Genomic DNA, 20,865 nt, shown 5'->3' on the forward strand with positions numbered 1-20,865 from the left:
ACAGCTGGCATGACACGCCTATTGGCGACTGCGCTGATTTTCGCTATGATTTGTTTTTCATATTGTCATATTGCCAATCTAACATTAGGGTATTCAATATGCTTTTCTAAAATTAATTTCAAATTAATTTGAATTCATTTCAACGACTAGGCTCATTTGAGCAGTCGTTAATGGGCTTCGCAACCTGTCGGACAATGCGGTTCCCGTTCGCAATTCTGCTTTTGGCAGCCCATACTCTAGCTGCTGATGTGTCCCGGTTCACCAATATCGAGTGTGAATCGCTGGATCCATCGCGATTGACATTCCAGCAATGCAATCTCAAAATGCTTGGTCGTGGCATCGTCGGCTTGAATATATATGCGACCTTGATAAACAAACCTTGGGACAATATGAAGGTATGCTGTGTGTGCTTCTTAGAGATGTAGAGTACGTATTTGGTATATGAATAACATTTGTTTTAAGGTTTCTATTAGTCTTTGGCGAAAATACAACGGATATCATCCATTCCTTGTTAATTCAACTTTTGACCTATGTAAACTCATGGCGAAGCCGACACAAAAAATGTCATTCGCAAAGCTATTTATGAGCTACATGTCGGAAAGCTCAAACTTTAATCACTCGTGCCCATACGAAGTAAGTAGTTCTGTTGAATACCTTATGATATGTTTAATTTAATCTATTTCAGAATGAATTAATTGTGCGCAACATGATATTCAAGGAGGAGTATTTGAAGTTTGCCCCATTGCCGCATGGCCACTATAAATTTCAGTTTATGTCTGCCACCAACAACGAATGGAAGTCCATTATCAATGCACATATATTACATGTTTCATCGTAAATAAAGTGCTATGAATATGTCTCACAACTTGGATTTATCAAAAGCAAACCGAATATTCCTTCTTGTGAGCGATCAATGGTATAAATTCAAATATATGCATGATATAACTCCATATATTCTAGTATACGCAATTAAAATTTAATGCATACTTAATTGGTTTTAAGCTGTTGAAGATTGAGCTAATGTGAATTTGATATTTGTGTAAAGTGAGAGCAGATTCACAATCTGAAACTGAGATAGTCCAACAAACCAGACGAAAATCGATAAATTTATGGAAAATATTGCCTTAATAGACTCTTGCCATCGCTTAGGGCCTTGGGCCGTGTTCAATTTGATTTGCCGGCAATAAAGCTTTTCTGTGTGTGCGTCGACAATGGCTGCACTCTACTGCAGGGCATATCAAATTGAATTTCCCTTTGGGCGTGGAGCACAGCAGAATGCGCTTAAAGTGCCAATTGGCCCATCGATTTGCCATCAACAGCTATGGGGTCCTGTCTATTGTTCATCTCTTTCCCTTGCTCTCTCTGTCTGTCTCTCTCTCTCTCTCTCTTCCTCTCTCTCTAAGGCTGATGCCATAAAACACGCGTTAAATTGCAATAACCAGCAAATCCAACCAACTTTTCCTGTCCATCCGCATCAACATTTTCAAAGATAAAGCGATACGTCAATTATCTGGATGCGAAGCTGAATGCCTGGCTCTCTGGCTGTCTGGCTGCGTGGCTCTGGGAACAAAAGTGGGGGAAAAACAAGGGAAAACAAAAACTAGAGCAATAAAACGTTTCGACAACATTGAAGCCTTGTCAACGACAGCCGTAAAGGTATCAGTTGACACTCTCCACCAATCCCCATTTGAAAAATGTTTGATTTATGTCAACTTTATCGACTGTGAAGTGGACACCCTATGCCAGCCAACTAAGAGGTATTCGCTTACATAAAGTATTCCTATGAAGCTGACTAAAATGGCACACAATTAAAAATCAATTGAGATGAACTATTATTTAGATATATATTTGTGAATTTAATTGTTTTTTTCAGTATAATTATTTTTTGGTCAACCGATTGATCAGTAACTCGCACAGGAAAGTGGCGAATGCCAGCAGCAAAGCAGTTGCCCAGCCCAACCAGACGTAAATCAAGTCGTTCACCTTGAAGTCATGAAAGGGCTCATATGGATACGGATCCTTGAGGCTGATCTCGCCCAGCGCCATAAAGTCGCGCAGCGACTGCTCCATCCAGTACATGACGAGGCCCGTGTCCTTGACTTGGATCATGAATTGATGCAGTGGCTCGGCGTAGATGGAGTTGGGCTGCAATGGCATCGAAGCGAGTATTTTGGAGCGAAAGACGAGATCGGGCTGGTAGCACAGCACAGGTCGTTTGAATAGTTTCTGTTGTTGCTTGTAGAACTCCCAAATGATTTCCGTCATAGAAAATGCCTTCGATTTGCTGAGGCTCTTGCGCATCCTTTCGAACTCCCTCGCCTCCAGGAACACGATCTTTGATCTAACAGTATGAAGGGGGCTCAGTTTCGACATCATGTTCACATAGAAATGCTCGTCCTCGGTAAAGTGAATATCGAGCTGAGAGTCGCGTAGCTCCACGAAATTGGTGACCATTCGCTCCATGGGTCGCTTGGTGAGCAGCGTCTTCAAGTGGACGGCGACGAGCGTGCTCAGTACGAGGCCCAGCAGAAAGAGTTGGGCGTGGGCTAGCCGAGAGCTGTTCGTGGCGTGAGCCTTCAGCCGGCTTGCCTGCCCGATCAGGCCAGAGATGATGCGCTCATTGAAGTAGAGGTTTGCCCAGTCCACTTGCCGATCCATCAGCAGCCAAGCAAAGCAGGTGTCCAGCAGGGCGAAGATGTAGTAGCTGGCCAGGAGCACGATCAACATGTTGCGGCTGACCACCTTGAGGTAGACCTTGGCCGTAGCTATCTCCTGGGCACAGGGCACAATGATGAACCACTCGGAAATGTCGTAGGGATACGTAAAGGCGCCATCAACGGTGGACAGCTCATAGCCGCACAGTGTCATGGGCAAATCGAGTGTTCCATTCAGCGTCATGTTGCGCAACAGAATCATGGATATGTGCTCCACAGTCTGCAGCTGCTCCTCCCACTGCAACGATATGTTGTGGACGCGTGCGAACTCCATCAACATCATGGTCATGATGCCAGTCAGACGTGTCTTGCCCGTCCTCCAGTCCGTGTAGGACAGCGCGGACGGCACCAGTTCCTCCGGCAGAGTGCGAGCCGTGCGCTGGTGGTAGTTGTATTGCTTGGGGAAGATCGGGCTGCTGTTCGACCGCAGCAGCAGCCAATCCGTGTCGACGTACGGCTGCAGCTGATAGGCTTCGCCTGACTCCAGCAGCAGCAGCACCACATGCGGAAATAGTTGCCGGCGAGCCGTGCTGGCTATTTCGTGGAGCTGTTGATCCGTGGCCCGCTGCAGCAGCACCAGCAGTCGAATATGCCTCATGTTGCTCAAGTTGCTGGCCAGCGCCTGCCACATTTCCGCATCCATCTGCCCACTGCCAGTCAGGCAGATAAGTGCCAGCATCTCTGTGCTTTGACTCCGCTGCAAGTAGAAGTTGGCATCGCTGTTGAGCCGCAGCAAGGGCCACGTGGCAGCAGCTGCCACTTCCTCCATTTGGCTGCACTGCAGCTGGCGCCTGTGCCGCAGCAGCAAGAGCGTCTCGAAGCGCTGCTCTCCATAGCTGCGCTGCAGCAGCTCACTTGGTGTGAAGGCCAGGCTCGGCATACAGCCGAGCAGGAGCCACAGGACTCCAGTTACAACCTCTGCTTGCCACATGTTGCGGCTGTCTGTTTCCACTTGGCTGCAGCTCTGCCTAAAATGTGGTTTATCTCTGGCATCGCAGCTAATTAGCTGTTAGCGGTCGATAGCAACGTCTATATGCTGCCCTTAATGAACAGACATTTAATATTATAATTAAAACGATTTATACTAAAAGCTTGAATACTGACTAAAATAATTCGTTTTTATTGCCAAGTTCATGTTGCTTGGGGCTGATGACAAAAAACTTTGGCGTGACTTGTGAAATTGTAGGTGAAGTGCTGCTGCATGGGTGGTGAATATTAGACAGGTCAAGGATTTGCTATTAAAAAATACATAAAACGGTATTTAGTGATGAAGGGCAAGTTTAATTCGTATAAAGGCGAGTGCTTAATAGTAATAGTAATAGTTTTTTTTTGTATAGGGTAACAGAGTGCTGTCATAATATTTCTAATAATAAGTGGGAGTTTATGTGGATGTGTAGTGATCAAAGAATGTGTTGATTCTTTTTTATAAAAATTGTATATTGGCCAAACAGTTGCCTGGGGCTCACATCATGCAGATTTTCTCTACAGATTACATTTATCATGCTCTAGTTCCACTGATGAGCGCAAAAAGCTTAAGATCAACTGATAAGATCATAAAGACTCAGCTCGACGCATTGCCAGCATTAGCGAGCTAGCTAAACTCTCAGGTAGACTCTAAGTAGAGCAGATCAAACTCTTTAACTCATCCCAAGACACATACGCTGCCTCCACTCAGCTTCTAGTCACACCTCTATCGAACAAGAGGAATCTTTCTCTGTCTCTCTTCGACTGAATTTTGTATATAAACTGCGAAGCGCATAGACCTTTCTTTGATTGCCTCGAAAAGAAAGACATAATAAAATTGTGTTTCATATATATTAACTGCTCTCTATTTAGTTGGCTTATGACTCAAGCTGAATTATAATTGAAATTCTTTAAGTGTATGAACTATTTCGATTTATAAAATATACAAATATTTAATAATTTAAAATCAATGAATATGTGAAATCTTTGGCAATCCCCTGAGAACGTTTTAAATCTATTTCAAAACTAAAGTCTTTAAATCCACTTCACTTGACTTGGCCGACTCTATCAGCTTAAAGCGGCTTAGGCACTTGAAAGTATTTTGGTTTTTTCTGCTGAAAATAAATTCACAGTTTAATTTGCAAGCAATTGGCTTTGGGCCATAACTCGACTCACATTTAAGAACTTTCTGAATATTTTAAGCTGTTAATCTGTATTACATATTTAATTGCTCTCCGCTCTCTCATGGCATCTCAAAGTTTGTGCTTCCTTTCATGGGAAACTCAACGTTGAGTAAAACTTTTCAACAACTTTATGGTCCATGCGACGACTTGTGAAATTCTGAGCATTTGCATTTGGGTTTTTCTTCTCGCGTTTTTGGCTTTTACAGCTCTTTCAATTAGACAAGCGAATGCCAAAGATAGCAGCACATGTGCATATGCCGCACTCTTCTTCACATTCGCATTCGCATTCATATTCATATTCGTTTTCGTACTTATGTTCATTCCATTTCATACTTTAATACCATTTGAAGAGACTCACGCATTAATTTACACGTCAGTGCATATTTGATTTTATTTTATTTTCATTCACAGTTGTCATGGGAAATGCACGTCTACCAGTTTCTCGGAATATGTTGAATATATCCTCTGATCAGAGCAGTGTGAGGCATGCTCAGCCAGGCAGTGTAAACGCAACAGTTGAAAAAGTTTACAAAGCGGAGACGAAACAAAGAAGCTAAAAGCTGTATTGTTCTGGCTGAAGTAGTAAGTGCAGCTCGACTAGAAAATACCCTACATGCATACATATATACAAATAGCAGCTGTATTGTTTAGCCTGAACTAGACTCGACTAGAAAATACCCAGCATACATTTATGCAAACATTGAATATTCCATTTAGCGCATGCAGGGTATTTCCGAGTCGGGCTGTGTCCTTTTCGACACTTGTCTATTTGTTGTATTTGCATTTACATAGGACTCTCCGCCGCTGGCGCCGACTGCTGCGCACCGCGTTGACATGCATAAGATTGCAAAGAATTGTTGCGAGCATAATTTATGCCAAGGCACGGCAGCAGGAAGCGGCACCAACAGGGACTACAGCTGGCTACGGCTGGCTGCCTGCCTGTGTGTGTGTGTGTCTCGGCTGCTGTGCAGTCTGGCGTATACGTAATGTAACATTAATTGTATTTATTTGCTTTGTTGATTGATTTTACCAGAGCCTTCGCAGTCTGACAAAACCTGAAAGCCCGAAAGCCTACATTTTAATTTTATCCGAGCTCTTAAGGCTGCGCCCGCTCTCTGCTGCCTGCCATCAGCTAGACAATTGCGTTTATCAAAGTCATTTTGTGTATCATTTGCGCATAGCCCACGGGCCGCTCCCTCGCCCATGCCCGCGGCACACGCCCACGCCCACATAAATTAACGTAAGCTTAACGAAGCATGTATAAAATATCAGCAGCAACAGCAGCAACAGCAGCAGCGGAGGTTGACAATAAATTTATTGGTTTTTATCCACAGCTGCTTGGGCCGACGGGGTATGATGGGGCTTATCAAAAAAAGGGCTCGGAATTGGAGCTCATCTGCGCTTTCATGCGACACATGTGCTGTAAATATTAATGCTAAATGCGTCCCATATATCTGGGGCTATATGTGAGCAAAGCGATTATCCTCCCTGACTAAATGACTGACTGAATGGGCTGACTAGGCTGTCTGGGCTGTCTGGGCTGGCTGACTTGTGATCAAAGCACGGTGCAATTCTCATAAATTCAATTAAATTTAACTGTCTAGAGTGATAAGTAACGAAGGAGGAGGAGGTCTTGAAAGTGGAGTATAAATAGGATTAGGAGTGAAAATGGGACTAGAAGTAGGCGGAATTTGGCAGTTGCAGTCGGTGTAGGTGGCAGAGTAAAGGAGTCGAGGAAGCTGAAGGACAAGAAGAGTATGGGGTGGAAGAAGAAGTATTAAGATAAGATATAATAGATATACATATAATAGATATAATATAATAATAATAATATATAGGTACATACGTAGAAGTATTAACAGATGTCATCAAATGATACAATATAATTCATACAAACTAGTGTGAGCGTAAGAACACAATTTTGATAATGTAAGGGAGATTTGTATGCTAAAATATAACTTAAATTTAATATTTAGATATTGATTTAAACGCACACACCTTAAATACAATAATCTGTTCCATGCTTTTAGGCGCTGTTCTGTAAGCCAAGTTGTTAATTGATTTGACTAAGGCTTTAAAGCTATAACAGCCGATTTGTAGCTTAACGCCTGCCGTCTGACACGCATACACCGACATTCCACTCACTCACACACACACACTCATGTGTAGCCACCTACCAACCACCCACACATTCACACATCCACACGTTAGCAGGACAATCGGGAAAGTTTGCCTGAGGTAAGCAAGAAAAAAAGTTTGCCAGCCACTTGGCAAGTGACTACATCGATGGGCTGTTGGCGCCGTTAAGTAAGGATGCTAGAGGACTCTTTCAGCTGCCGCCTTTCCTTTTCCTTTTTGACAATGTGTTGTGTGGGCTAAAAAATGACAAAGCACGAAAGTTTTCTTAGGGGCACGCACTCTCGTTAGAGAACCATGATTGAACGCATTTCGGGGCACGCATATCCTGTTGAGATTTTAAAGCTCGATTCGCATGCGGCGTGCATTAAACAGGGAGCGATTTTCTAGCAGACGGAAGAAGAACTTTTCATTTAAGCTGTTAAACTGTTCGGCGAGCCGGGTGTTTGCCCCGTTTTTAATTAAAAAAGTGACCGGCCGGAAAAAGTTGGTAACAGGATTTTAGCGCATTCGCCAGACGACGCGACTGCCAGGCAAAGTTTTTCACTTAGCGCTGCCATTTGGCCGAGAGAACAAGTTGAAAGCGTGCTTTGCCACCGATGGCAGCAGTTGAAATTTAAGTGCAACAAATATTTGTGCATTGAGTTCGATTAGGATTTTTGGCACTTGACGGGCTCAGCGATGCAGCCACAGCATATATGTATGTATATGTATATCATCATTCAGCATCGAATGTCAATCGAAACTCATCTCGTATTTTTGTTTTTGCCCGCTTCTATTTTTGCTGTCTGCTCTTGTTGACATTCAACTGATGATGCCCGCAAAGCTTTGGCATATTTCTCATGAATACTATTTGCACCCATCGAAACACACACACAGGAACACACGTTTTCTGTTGCCACACCTTCGCACACACACACAGTCAGATATAGAGTACGTTGAGTTATGCGTGAATATTTGTTGCGATTGAGCTGTCGTTGCTTAAGTAAAAAAAGATGCTGTGACAGCCTAGAACTCGTTACATATATTGCTATTCGGCCTATTTCTGGAATTTCAAAAGGGATAGAGGTATGTGCCCCAAGCTAGGCATGCGGAGTTCCAGTTGGGACAGCTTTGATGTGGCTGAATGTCGTGATGTGAGAAAGAACATATTTTATTTTAACACATTTATAAAGTCAACTTAAGCATAATAGGAATTATAATAAAAATAATACAATTTAATTGGCCGAGCGTTAATTTCTGATTTATAAGATCAGTTTAGCTAAAATGACATACTAAATGCTCGTATTATAATTGTTTATATGATTTATGAGACGCATTACAGAACACATCGTTAAAAAGTCTAGACTGCGCGCTGAACTTGTTTGAGAAGTGAATTATTTAAACAAACTTCTGAGGCTCAATCGTCGCAAGACAATGCTTGAAAGTCGCTAAAAAGTCTTTGAACGCTTCGCTAAGAGCGCGGACAGGTGGCCAGCGACGACTCTCGCGGCCGAAACAACAAAACCAAAACAGAGAAACGCGCCAAGCGTCAAGCACGTGTATTTGCGGGACGCTGATTGGCCAGCGGCTTTCGCTTTTTCGGCAGCACAGAGCGCACTCGCTCTCTCGGCCGCTCTCTTCGCGCGACTAAGAGAGCGCCACGGCCATACGCAAACTGGTTTAACGGCACCCTGTATGGAAATGCTGCTTGCTCGCTGGCTGGGGCCATACGACGATGATGCGAAACGAAACGTTTTCAGTTGTTGTTCGGCGTTCATTGAGTGCAGGCCAGGCGTATACGCAACGCATCAGGGCTAACGGTTAACGGGCAGCGCGAATTCGTAGCGCGTCGTCGAATATAACACGAATACAAAATCAACAAAAATCAGAAGTCAAGAAAAAACAAAACACAAGAAACGAAAAGCCAAAATTGGCAAAATTTTTGCATACCGGTTCCCACACAAAAAGCCGTTAAAATTTCAATTCAGTCAAGCGAGCGCTTCCTGTTAAGATCTTCAACATAAAGCAAAAAAAAATGTAAGGCAACGGCTTAACTTAACATTAAGTAACTTAATATCAGAATATTCCCCGAGTATGTGAACAAGCATCTGCGTATCCAAGTATCTGAGTGTCTGCAAATTCGTGTATCTCTGCCAGCAATTAACTAGTGTTAGCTGGGCTTGAGCCCTGCTGGATTTTCGCATTTGTCACTAGCGAGCTAAGTGCTCGGTTGACAGGTCAAGTTCTTAGCCAAAAAGTCAGACACGCCCCGTTTCACACGCCCCGGCGCAACAGTTAACGCACATAAATTTGTATGCACACACAAAATACTGACGGGCATTTATTAAATATTCATAAAACTTGCCGTCGCTTAGCAAAAGCAACCAAAACAGAACTCTACGACAGACAAACTGAAAGAAAACTGTAGAGAACATAGCAACAAGTCGGCGCCATTTGGTCAACAACGTTGCCAACACTCTATCCATTTATTAACATTCGCTAAGAGTCGCTCGAAAAAAAAACAAAAAATAAATAAATAAAACAAAAACAAAGCAGCGCGTCGCCTCGGCTTCCCAGAATTGGCAGTTAATTTTTGAAAAAAAAGAAAAAGAATAAGAAATGAGTAGACCAACAATATAAAACCGCAAACCCACAGGAGAGACAGCAACAGCTGAAAGCGTGTAATACGAGTTGTTGTGCGAGTGTGTGTGTGTGTGCGTGTGAGTGTGTGTATTAAAGTGATATATAGATGCAGAAGATCTCAAGCGACCCACGCAGAAAGCGCATAGAAATTGAAAGTTCCGCATAATTTGCAACAAAAAAGAAAAAGAAAAAGAGCTGAACTAAAGTGAAAAACTGATTACGCGACGCGTTCTAGATACAAAACTGTAGATACATATACATAAACACATACATATATGTATATCTATATATATGATATGTACTGACTTGGCTGCAGGTACAATCGAGTTGCTTTGTGTCGAATCGTGTGCCAAAACCGTTGAGTTTATTATTTTTATAAAATATGACAGCAAACAGCCAGAAAAAACAATTCGAATTGGGTCTCGCTATGTGAAACGCAACGAATGCATCCATAAGATACAGATACAAACACACTCACACACGCGCAACACACACACACACACGCATACACTCAGTGGACCGTGTGTAGCTAATATAATCAACGCTAAAGCTGAGTGCAATGACAAAATTGCTGATAACTGACCAATCGCCCATCTCAATCATTAATTATGTTTCAGTTTCTGCTTTGTCTCTGCGTCTCTTGGTTCGGAATTTCATCTCGTTTCATATATAATGAAACTTCTGCTTAAAGCGAGACAAGCTAAGGAATGTTGCAGCTGGAAAAATCTGTAGTAGCTCACGACTTATGCTAAATAGCTGAATAGAATCGTACTAAACGCTCAAGGTTGCTACCACTCTGGCGATGTGTGGATCTTGTAGATACTTTTTAGTTGAGCTCAATTACATACAGCTCGCTCAGCTATGTGGAGAATTATAGATATTTTTTTTCGAAATTTCTGCCACGGCAGAAAGTCAAAAACTTTTATTTGGCAATCAGCTAAGATTTATGTTTGTGTGTTGTATTAGCCCAAAGTATTTCATATAGGTACACGTATAGAGAGATATTCTGTTGTTTGTTGTATCACGCCCTCTCTCTCTCTCTTTGTCTCTCTCTCTGTGTGTGTGTTCGGTTGCTTTGGCGCTATTTATAGGCGCGTAACACATACGCGTATAGCATGTATCTTATAGATACATTCTGGCTAGCTGCCTGGCTGCCTGGCAGGCAAAAACTTTTGCATCGACCTGCCTCTGCCGCTGCCTCTGCCACTGCCACTGCCTCTGCCTCTGCCTGTGTCGGTGTCTGTGTCGCTGCCATCGCCTCTGACTCGTTGCCCGTCTGGGCCAGCCTGCTCATAAATATAAAGCCGAAGCGACATTGGCGAGACAGTGCGCCAAATGGACGTCTGCATTGCCTCGCAGATCGACACAAAGGAATCCGACCCAAAAAAAAAAAAAAAAGGTTCTCTCTCTCTGCATCACTCGCTCTCTCTCGCTCTCTCTGCTCTGGCTGTCTTTGTCTCTGTATCTGGAGATCTTGACAGCACTTGGCTATCGATTCTGCAACATGTTGCCGTTGCCTGTTAGCGTTTGCTTTGAAATCGAAAACAGAATTGATGTCAGACGCAAAGGGTAGGGGAAGAGGCAGGAGGCAGCCCGAAAGATGGCTGAAGAGGCTAGGGAGTTAACGCAGCTGGCACAGCTGGTCAGATTTGCTGATTGTGGCCATCAAAGCGCATAATTGTTGTTTATGTGTTTATTTGCCAGCTCAAAATAGCATATACAGCAACAACAACAATAACAACAACAACAATAGCAATCGTACGGCTTTTAAGTTTTCCGCATTATTTGGAAAAAATATTTTCCATAAGCAAAAATGTGCGCAATTTTTGTTTCTTTGCTAAAAAAGGCCAAAAGAAAACAAAAGCCAGCCATTGGAAGTCATGAGCTCCAAGCCCGACGACCAGTTTCATTTTTGTTTCGTTTAGTTTTATTTTGATTATTTTCATTATTTCTGTTGGGGCTTGCATAACCAGCGCGGCATGCAGCATGCAGCGAGCAGCGTGCAGCTTGCGGCAAGTGCGCAGAAACATTTGCAGTTTTGCAGCTGACAAAAGCGCAGAGCCCGTCGATCCGCTTGATTGCTGCCGTACGTAATTACAAGAAATCAAATATCAAGAAAAAAACATAAAAAAACCGAAACAAAAATAAAAATAAAAGCAAAATACAAAAATGCGAAAAATAACTTGAAAAACTGCTAAAGCACAAATTGCAGCTGACTGCAGTTAGGGTTGGGGGTGTGGCAGGCTGAGGGGCGGGCGCAGCAAGAACCGGAAAGGAAGTGAGCGTGTAAGTTACCAAGACTTTGACTTCGGCTGCGAGTTGCTGGAACCCAAGCAAGCCAGAAACCGGTTTACATCGGCTGACGCCAAGGGAACCCGCGCAGCCCGCGCAACCCGCGCGCCCACCTCCTGCACGCTTCTTGGAAGCACATCGTCAGCTATGCCAAGTCATTCACTTGCAGGCGATACGAGTTTTTCCATTGTGTTTGCTGCTGCTGTTGTTGTTGCTGTTGTTGGTGCAATGCGCAGGCGCAGCTTTGTTGATAGTGCGGGCGAAGAACAAGAAGAAACGAAACGAAATGGAATGAAATAAAATAAAACGAAACGAGACGAAACGAAGCGAAGCGAAGCACGGGACAAAGCGCAATACAAAAACTTGATAGTTGCCAGCGGCGCAGTCGTAGCAGAAGCTAGGCGTGCATTCAAGAACAAAACTGAGCAGCATGGTTATGCACTGAGAGAAATAAAGAAGAGAGAATAAAGAAGTGAAGAGCAGACTGAGCAAAGCATGAGATTACCATAACTAAAAATATTTTATGCTTAAAGTTATTAAAGTATTATTTACATATAATTTCATATCAGATTTATATTTCTTAATATGACACTGCGAGAAATTATGTGCAAGATAGAAAATAAGTAAAGCTGCATAAAAGTGGCAAAAGATTTTAATAGCTTAAGTATTTATACAGCTTAATCATTCACATATATTTAATTAAGTACACATTTCACATTTTAGGCTCTTAGTTTCTCTCAGTGTATACCTCCAAGTGCGTAGCAGAGAAGTGACTTAGGAAAGTTCTTGTTAGGTAAAGGGAAGCAGCGATTGGGCTGGGTAATGCATACCGTTCTTTGGCTCTGTACTTCACTCTGTTCTACCTACTCCGCTCTCTCTCTCTCCCCCCTCTCCCTTGGCGGCTGCACTGTAAGGCAGTTTTGCTAGCAATATGCTTTTGGTATGCTTTGGAACGCATGCGTCGAGTGCTTTGGCCCAGCTCGTGTCTAGCTGGAGGTACTTGAACCCCAGAGCACGGAGCGCACAAAATGGCGCTGGCGCAGCTACCTTCGTTCGTACATAGTAGTAGAAGCCGACCATTTATGCATGATATATGAATGTGGGCGATGGCAGGCATTGAACTTTGCCCAAGAGTTGCGGCAACACTGGGCAAAAGGCTAGCGAGTAGGGCCGAAGTTGAGGTGCAGCAGTTGAAGCTTTTGGTATTTCATTCGCATTAGTCCCAGCAGTCGATAACGAACTGAGCTCCACACTTAAGCTAAGCTGATTTATGTTTCGCCCCGAAAAAGTGTCAACTGCTCGGCCCAGTGGCCTCCATTCGGGTGTCAGCTGGCTGCAATTTGAACTCAATCGCTGACCAAATTGATAAGTAAAGGCCCAGGCGAGATGGAGATGGAGATGGAGGAATAGAGAGGGGGAGAGTGAGGGAAACGCAGACAACATAAACGAAAAAGAGATATTCGAGAATTGCTGGCATAACTTTTGTTTTAACCTTTTAAGAGCGACTACCGCCCGCTCTCCCCCCTCACTTGTAGATGGGCAGGCAACACGAAACGCGAATGAGTTGGAGATGAAGACGGAGTCACTGTTGGGGCTTTCTGACTGCTGCCTTTGTTGGTGTTGCTGTTGGTGTTGTTGTTGTTATTGTTATTGTCATTTACAAGCATAAACGTCCATGACCCTTTGGCCTGTCGCACAGCGAGAAACAGCGCCAGAGTCTGGGTTAGAGCCAGAGAGAGAGATAGAAAGAGGCGCAGGCAGAGACACCACGGAAACAAAAACAAAATCAAAATAAAAACAAATTGAATGAACAAAAAAATCACAGCTGTTGACATAAAGTTTCAGTTTGAGTTTTTGCTGAGTTCATTAAAAGCCACTGAGAGCTGGTGAAATATGATGGGGAGGGCGAGAGGACGATTCGACAATTGAACAGGTTCATCAATAAACAAGAGAGGGCGCGCGAGAGAGAGGGGGTGCCATAAAAAGAGAGAGAGAGAGAGAGAAAGAGAGATTACACGGCCAAGGGATGCCCACGAGCTGCTTTTAGACTGTGAAATATATAAATAGAATATATACAAGTATAAATACATATTTATTTACGCTTTTATGCTTTTATCTGTTTAACCGCAGCCCTTTCCTGCCTGGCATCAGTCAAATTGAAAGCCGATTTCAATTAAAACGCAGACATTTCCTGCAGCGCCATATAAGCGCCACGAGCATGAAAAGACGTGCTTAACAAATAGTAAATAATAATAATTATTATTTATTATTGCCATTATGTTGGCAAATGTTTCATTCGACTCGACAGTGCAAAGCGTTGTCAGCACGTGCGTGTAGGTGTCATCGCCTATAGAGCGAGACAGGCATAGAAATAGAAGATAGAGCACGATAGATCAAGAGAGAGATAGAGCGGGAGTGAGAGAGCAGACGAGGCTTGTGATTCAGTGGCAAATTAGCGTGATTCCAATAAACTCAACACTTGATTTGCTGACTCAATACCAAAGTTCGAAAGTTGTTGAGTGAATCACATCGATAGCCAAAGCGTAGACGAAAACTTGAAGCGTTTAGGCGCATTTGATAACATGATATTAGCCAGTGGCTTATTGGCCTTTGGATACTTCTACTTTTTGTTGTTTCTTCTGTTTCTCATCTCTGTCTCCCTTCTTTTTGCAGCACAAATTGTCGGTGAATGGGCTGATTTCATAATAATAAAAGGCAAACAGCTAAAGAATCGCTTCTCGCTGAGCCAAACTGACGCAATTCAATTTGCCAGCTACAGAGAGCAACAGAGGCGACCACAAGCTCATAAATTGAGATTAAGCAAGAGCACACTGGAGGCTGCAGAGTGCCGGAGCTAGAGCCAGAGCCAGAGCAGCTGAAGCTGAAGCTGAAGCAACATAGCACGAGGGGAGCAGAAGTGGAAAAAAAAAACATAACAAATCAATCACCGAGCGCGCTCTCGACGCTCCACAGACTTTGCATGAGCCAAAGCATTAGCCAACAGCAGCCGCCGCACCAGCTCAGCCGCAGCCACAGCCAGAGTCGCAGCCAAAGTGGGAGCCACAGTCAGAGCCAGAGCCAGAGCCAGAGCCAGGGTAAGCGTCGCTCGAGTGGCATTTTATGGCAACTGCGCCATCAGCTGCACAGGCGTAGCACGAGGAAAATGAAAACAATTTCATGATACTACAAGTGGTCCGAATCGGTGCTATTGAACTATCTGAGAATGCCATCGACGCCGTACGATCTGGTGCAGGACGATCAGGACTTGCGCGTGCCGCTGCATGCCGAGCAGGCGTTCTTCCATGGCATCACATTTCAGGCCAAGGTGAGTCGCACATGACAAATGGAATGGCTCGAGCTGAGTTCTGGCCACGCCTACATTTTAGTATTTCCCCATTTGAGCTATTTCTAAGCATCTATATTTGTAAGCCTGTGAATCATTTAACCATTTGTCCACATTTCAGTGACTAATCTCATATTTAGAGAGCTATCTTTATTTTATAGTCTTTGCGGTATGCGAAACGCTCAAGTCGCATACTAATTCCCAAATGGTTCTGCCATACGCAAAGCAATTTCGTCGGCTTTGTCTTTCAAGTTGTCTTGGCTAAAGGAAGAGGTGTGTCTACCCTCGCACACAATTATTCATGGTGTGAGTGTGTGTGTGTGTGTGTGTGCTCGAGCAACAGCTCCATTTCTCTTTTATCGCAACAATATCCGCTCGTAATTGGCATATCCATTGGCCATAGTCGAAACGTATATTTACTTGAATTTACTAAAATTTAAATTTCTTTTCTTCTCTTTTGGCAATTATTTTCATATCATTGTTGCAAACGTGGCCAACACACACACACACACACACACATACCCAAATACTAGCACAATGAATTATTTACAATTTTATAAATGCAATTATATATATTTTTGCAATTGAATTGAGGCAGCTTTGTTGTTGAGATTGTTGCTGACGGAAGCATCGGTTACATGCATATCCCCTTCCCCCTCCCTATGCATGTGTGTATGTATTTATATGGGAAGTTTTTATGCACTGCCAACAATGGGTGCAAGGGGTATATCAGGGGAGTGGGCAGTGCATGCTCGTTTGATGAACTTGCACTTTGTAAGGCTCATTAGCCTGAAGGCCTTCGCTGCTGACTTTGTGCTATCATAGTGAGTCATGTAAATCTATATACACTAATAGAGGTGTTTGGCTCTGGAAAGGTTACACAACAAAGCTGACAAACTGAACGAGCATGCTACAGTCGCTTATGCCTGATCTAATATTCTGACTTGTTTTATTTTACTTTGCTTTTTTTTTTTCGTTTTTATATATTTTTATTTGAGCATTCAGCAAGTTAGTCAACTGTCACATGGCCAGACATGTTGCTGTTGTTGAGAGGGGGAAAATGATAAACAAATTTCCATTTTGTGTATGTATGTGTGTGTATGTGTGTGTGCGTGTATGCGTTTACTCGCATTCAATTATTCAGAAACGCATGGCGAGCATTTGTTTAGTTCTTTTTGTTTTGTATTTTTCTATATATTCGTGGTTGTTTATTATTTCTGTGCAATGTGTGGAAATTGTTTGCGTGCCAAGCTCATATTCCATATACATATGTATGTTTATATGCACACACGCACATATCAATGTGTCTGTGTAAGTACAGCTGTTAATTTTATGCTTTGGTCAGTTGAAGCTTTTTGATTTGATTTGATTTGATTTGATTAGTCGCGAGGGCTGCTAAGTGCGAAGCCAATGACCCTTAGGCAGTCGTATGTATATTTGGCTAGTTGCTAGTTGGCCATGTTTCCCAGAGGCTCACGAATCGTAGTTGCTGGAGTGCATTGAGCTTTGACTTTGTCGACTCAATGGCATCTTTCACTCACTCTCCGCCCCTCTCTCTTTCTCTTATGTTGATGCCACACTTTGTATGCAAAGCGCTTGACATTCGTCGGCAGCATTGAGACAGCCCAAGACTCTGTGAAAAACATTGCACTTGGATTGGGAGTTGTTGTTGTAGCTGCTGTTGTTGTTGCTGGTGCAGTTGCAGTTGCAATTAAATGCACTCAGTTGCCAAGCCAAATTGCCGTGAAGCAGCGCTAAGACCCACGCTAACAACAAACAGCCGAAACAATTTGCATTGGCGCAGAGGCGGCGGGGGCGTGGCATGCCTGCCACTGTAGCCCTCACGTATGCGCATAGGCTCTTTGTGTCGCCATCCACGTGTTGTTTGTTGTTCGTTGTTGTTGTTGTTGTAGCACGTTGTTATTTGCATTTGCCATAAATGAAAAGCAAGCAAAACACAAAGTTTTGCACTTTTCCGATGCTCGTTTTGCTTTCAGCTGTGTACCGTTAGCCCAACAATATACACAAAGCGGCATATCTCGCATATGATATGCTTGGCTGGCTAACCCAAATAAGATACACACAACTCGGGCAGATAACAGTTTTAAAGACTGCCTGCAGTGCATACAGCAGCTTGTTCTTTCGTTGCCTTATTTTGGTTTGCTTTTTGCCCAGTTTTTGTTTTGCTTTTAGCTGTGTCAGCCCAACTGATTCATCTGAGTCGCAGGCTCAAATAACGAGCGTGAGTCATGAGTGTTTGTGTTCGAGTGTGGGGCTGTCATTGAAGGCATTATTTATGAGAGGTATCGGACAGGACGCCACTTATAAATATATTTATGCAGCACAGCCTGCAAATCTCGCTCTCTCACACTCGCGTACACAAATCTCGCAATCGCCAGCCTCTAACTTTGCCTGCCCTGACTTTTGCCTGCTTAGATTAATTGAATTTCACGCTTTGATTTCGCGCCATAAGAAAATTGGTTAGCTGCTGCCGCTGCCTCTGCCGCTGCTGCTGCCTCTGCTGCCGCCTCCTTGTGGGCCATGCCGCATAAATCTTTCAAAAGGTGTATAAATTATTCGCTCTCACGCACTTGGCTTGGCGCCGTGTTTTTCTTTCGCACTTTTTTTCTTGTTTTGTTTTGATTTTTGTAGCTTTTTGCTACTTTTTGGTTTTCTGCCTGTTCGGCAACACGACGTATACTTAACTTTTGTGGCGCTGCGATTTCCTGCAAGTTGGCTCTATCAAAAATTTATTGAGCAAGCCCTCAAGTTCAATTCGATTTATGTTTCCGCACACAGTTTCCGTTATTTTGACGCGCTTTTCCACACTCGGCTCATCAATTATTTAAGTTGAGGCGCTATCATAGGTGTTTCCCCTGGCTACGTTGCCTCGGTTCCCTATGCGCCTCGATGTGTGCGTGGGCAGCTTAATTTACAATTTGTTTCTTTACCAGCCCAAAATATCATTTAAATTTGACTATATTTTGACTCGCAAAGTAAAATATTCTGCTCTTGATATAGACATACATATATATGTATTTTATCACCTTAACTGAATGCCCTCAGGCCTCGGTCCGTAAGTAATTTCCTGCAATTTCCATAAAATTTTCGAATTTTATGCTGATGGTATTTTGAATACAGACATGAACATAAATCGAATTGAATGATTTGCCACCCGCCGCCTAAAACAATTTGCCTTTTTGGTTTTTTTATTAGTGCGCCATCTTACAAAACTCTCGTTGCTATTTATGAAAATGTTCGGTTTATGTATTTAGACATTATTATTGTCTGTTGCAAAATTAATTATTCGATATTAAGGTGAAGGTGAGACGCATCTGATCCAATTCGCTGCAGAGGAGAGTGACGAACATCTCAAGACTCTGAGCATTTCACGAATATACAATATTCTTTATATATAGACACATAAAAAATATGGCGCATAAAGAAAAATATTGAAAAACATATAAAAAGCGAGCACAGAGTCTGCGGTCCACGTGCTGCCTGTCTCTCTCCCTGAGTGTGTTTGTGTGTGTGTGGGTGTGTTTGTGTGTGTGGGTAATTTTTCACATTTGTTGTGTTTACCCATTTTCCATTTGGTGTGTGCGTACGCAAAATTATGAATTTTCATATGGAGCGTCGGTGGCGTATACGCAATGTTTCCGCTCTGCTGCTGCTGCTGCTACTGCTGCTGCTTGTGCTCCTGCTGCTACGGCTGCGTCTGTTGTTGCTTTTTGTTTTGTTTATCTAAGTGGCACATGCAGCTTCTGCTCGTTTGTTTTCTGGCCAACAACAAGGGACGGTGGGAGCAGCGGCCAAGAAAACCGCCTCTTCATATATCAATTTCAATTATCTGCCCTGGCTGCCGGTTTGAGGCGGTGCCAAAAACCCATCTTTGCTATATAAATTATTGGTTGAGCGTCGAAAAGGACAAAACCCGAAAAGGATTATGCGGCGTGCAATTGGGTCCTGGCGCTGGCTTTTATCAGCCACAACTGACACGGCCAGACGACCCGGCCAGCCGCCGGGCCACTATGGGCTCGAGGGCACGGGCGACGAACAGGAGGAGGCGTGAAAAATGAGTCATAAAATGCAAATAAAATCTCAAGTGTCCTTTCGGAGCGACAGCGACAGACTTTGCTGGGCTTTGTATATGTCACTGTCAGGCTTGCTTTTCAGTTTTGGCTTTGTGCAGACTTGAAGACGCTTTAAGAATTTAATATTTTCGCTAGCCGCAAGACAAGCAAAGCGATTTGCACGTGTTTGCTTAACCTTTCCCACCAAAGTTCAATCGGCTCGTTAGTAATTTCTCTCGATTTTTCGGCAACAGTTTTCAGCCATTGGCATTGCGCCATCATTTCGCAAATCTGTTTAGATTTCGTCTGCTCTAGATGGCTAAAATGGATAGACTTTATGTGCAGCAACTTTTGTTGCACTTTTGAAAACAACAATGCCCCTGGCCGTCTCTCCCCTCTCCCCTCTACTCACTCGCTCCTGCTATAAACAAACACAACATACTGCATATTATTGTTTAAATATCAATCTATATATGTATGTATATAAATGTATACATATACTAGCCACAGCCGCTGGCTATATTTTTAATGTTGCGGCAAATGCGAACGCATTTCGTTTTATCTCTGTTGTCTTTGGGCTCGGGCCACATAAAAAGTTCAATAACAACAATAATAATAGCCCATAAAATATGTATATCTGTGTCGATTTGGCGCACATTTCCCAGGATTATCTCTGCCTTGGCTGGCGACTCAGCCTGGAGCATCTCATTTTCATATTGATTGCAAATTATTAGCTTAATATGTTTATGGCTGTGCTCTGTGCTCAGGTGCCAGTGCTGCCAATGCCCAACGAGTAGTTATTGTAGATAAATACAGTTTGATTGCCACGCCCCGAACTCTCCTAGTGACTTCTCATTGTTGAGCTGAGCAGATGTCTGCGGATGTTTAATGTGTGTCAAGTGCGTTTTTAATACTGCTCGTCAGGGTTTAAGAGCCCATTAGTGGCTCGCTCTGGAGCACATATAGATGTTTGTGTCTGTGGGGCTTGGGTGGTGCCATTCTGGCTCAACTGACTCACTCGACTGGCATTGCCCAATGAGGCATGAATACGGCAAATGCTCTACTCTGCTCATTTATTATCTACTTATTACACAATTTGCAGTCGCATGTTTTTGTTGTTGTTGTTGCTGTTGCTGTTGTTGCCACACAAATTGGCTGGCCATTTCGCAATTGGAAGCAATCGCTTTTCACCTGGCGCAGCTGCAACTCACATGTGCATTTCCAATGAGTCAGCCAAAAAGCGAACCAAAACGGGCAGCCAGTGGCGCAGGCGCATTAAACCACAACGGCCACTCTCACCCACTCTGTACGCTGCTCTTCCAGTTTGGCAAATGGGTAACGCACGCAAATTGTGTAGTCGCTGCCGTTGCTGCTGCCGTTGCTGCTGCTGCTGCTGCTGTTGGTGTCTAGCGAAGCGCAGCATTGCGGAAGTTGCAACGGCAGCTGCTGCACGTTTGCTCGTATGTGGCACACCAACTCCCAACTGTCCCGACCCTTTGCCTGTCCGTTCGGCTGCCAATGGTCGCTGACAGCTG

General features: G+C 43.5%; 3 protein-coding genes across 4 annotated transcripts in view; 2 read left to right on the forward strand and 1 right to left on the reverse strand.

Moving 5' to 3' along the window:
* The first annotated feature begins 155 nt into the window (after positions 1-155).
* On the forward strand, positions 156-859 carry LOC115563269 (uncharacterized). The gene is made up of 3 exons (XM_030385992.2): positions 156-395; positions 463-633; positions 686-859. The coding sequence occupies exons 1-3, from the start codon at positions 171-173 to the stop codon at positions 836-838; spliced, it is 549 nt and encodes a 182-aa protein (XP_030241852.2). The 5' UTR covers positions 156-170; the 3' UTR covers positions 839-859.
* Positions 860-1,878: 1,019 nt separating this feature from the next.
* Ir67a (Ionotropic receptor 67a) lies at positions 1,879-3,645 on the reverse strand. Its single transcript, XM_018099310.1, has one exon. The coding sequence runs from the start codon at positions 3,643-3,645 to the stop codon at positions 1,879-1,881; it is 1,767 nt and encodes a 588-aa protein (XP_017954799.1).
* Positions 3,646-8,718: 5,073 nt separating this feature from the next.
* Positions 8,719-20,865, forward strand: part of LOC108650475 (capon-like protein) — a 46,241-nt gene continuing 34,094 nt past the window's right edge. The window contains exons 1-2 of one of the 2 annotated variants that reach the window (XM_018099628.3): positions 8,719-9,016; positions 14,588-15,239. In XM_018099628.3, the coding sequence (XP_017955117.1) occupies positions 15,138-15,239 (102 nt within the window). In that variant the 5' untranslated portion in view covers positions 8,719-9,016; positions 14,588-15,137. The remainder of the gene's footprint in view (positions 9,017-14,587; positions 15,240-20,865) is intronic. The other variant, XM_018099629.3, reaches the window with a different exon arrangement.

The sequence above is a fragment of the Drosophila navojoa genome, chromosome 4 (genome assembly GCF_054131105.1).
Source record: "Drosophila navojoa isolate 15081-1374.11 chromosome 4, UAZ_NAV_1.0, whole genome shotgun sequence".
In the NCBI taxonomy this organism is placed as follows: domain Eukaryota; kingdom Metazoa; phylum Arthropoda; class Insecta; order Diptera; family Drosophilidae; genus Drosophila; species Drosophila navojoa.

Excerpts from the sequence above, each read along its gene's own strand:
- LOC115563269 (XM_030385992.2), top strand. The coding sequence starts at position 171 with ATGGGCTTCGCAACCTGTCGGACAATGCGGTTCCCGTTCGCAATTCTG. Across the intron at positions 396-462 it reads AACCTTGGGACAATATGAAG|GTTTCTATTAGTCTTTGGCG; the intron begins GTATGCTGTGTG and ends ATTTGTTTTAAG. Across the intron at positions 634-685 it reads ATCACTCGTGCCCATACGAA|AATGAATTAATTGTGCGCAA; the intron begins GTAAGTAGTTCT and ends AATCTATTTCAG.
- Ir67a (XM_018099310.1), bottom strand. The coding sequence starts at position 3,645 with ATGTGGCAAGCAGAGGTTGTAACTGGAGTCCTGTGGCTCCTGCTCGGC.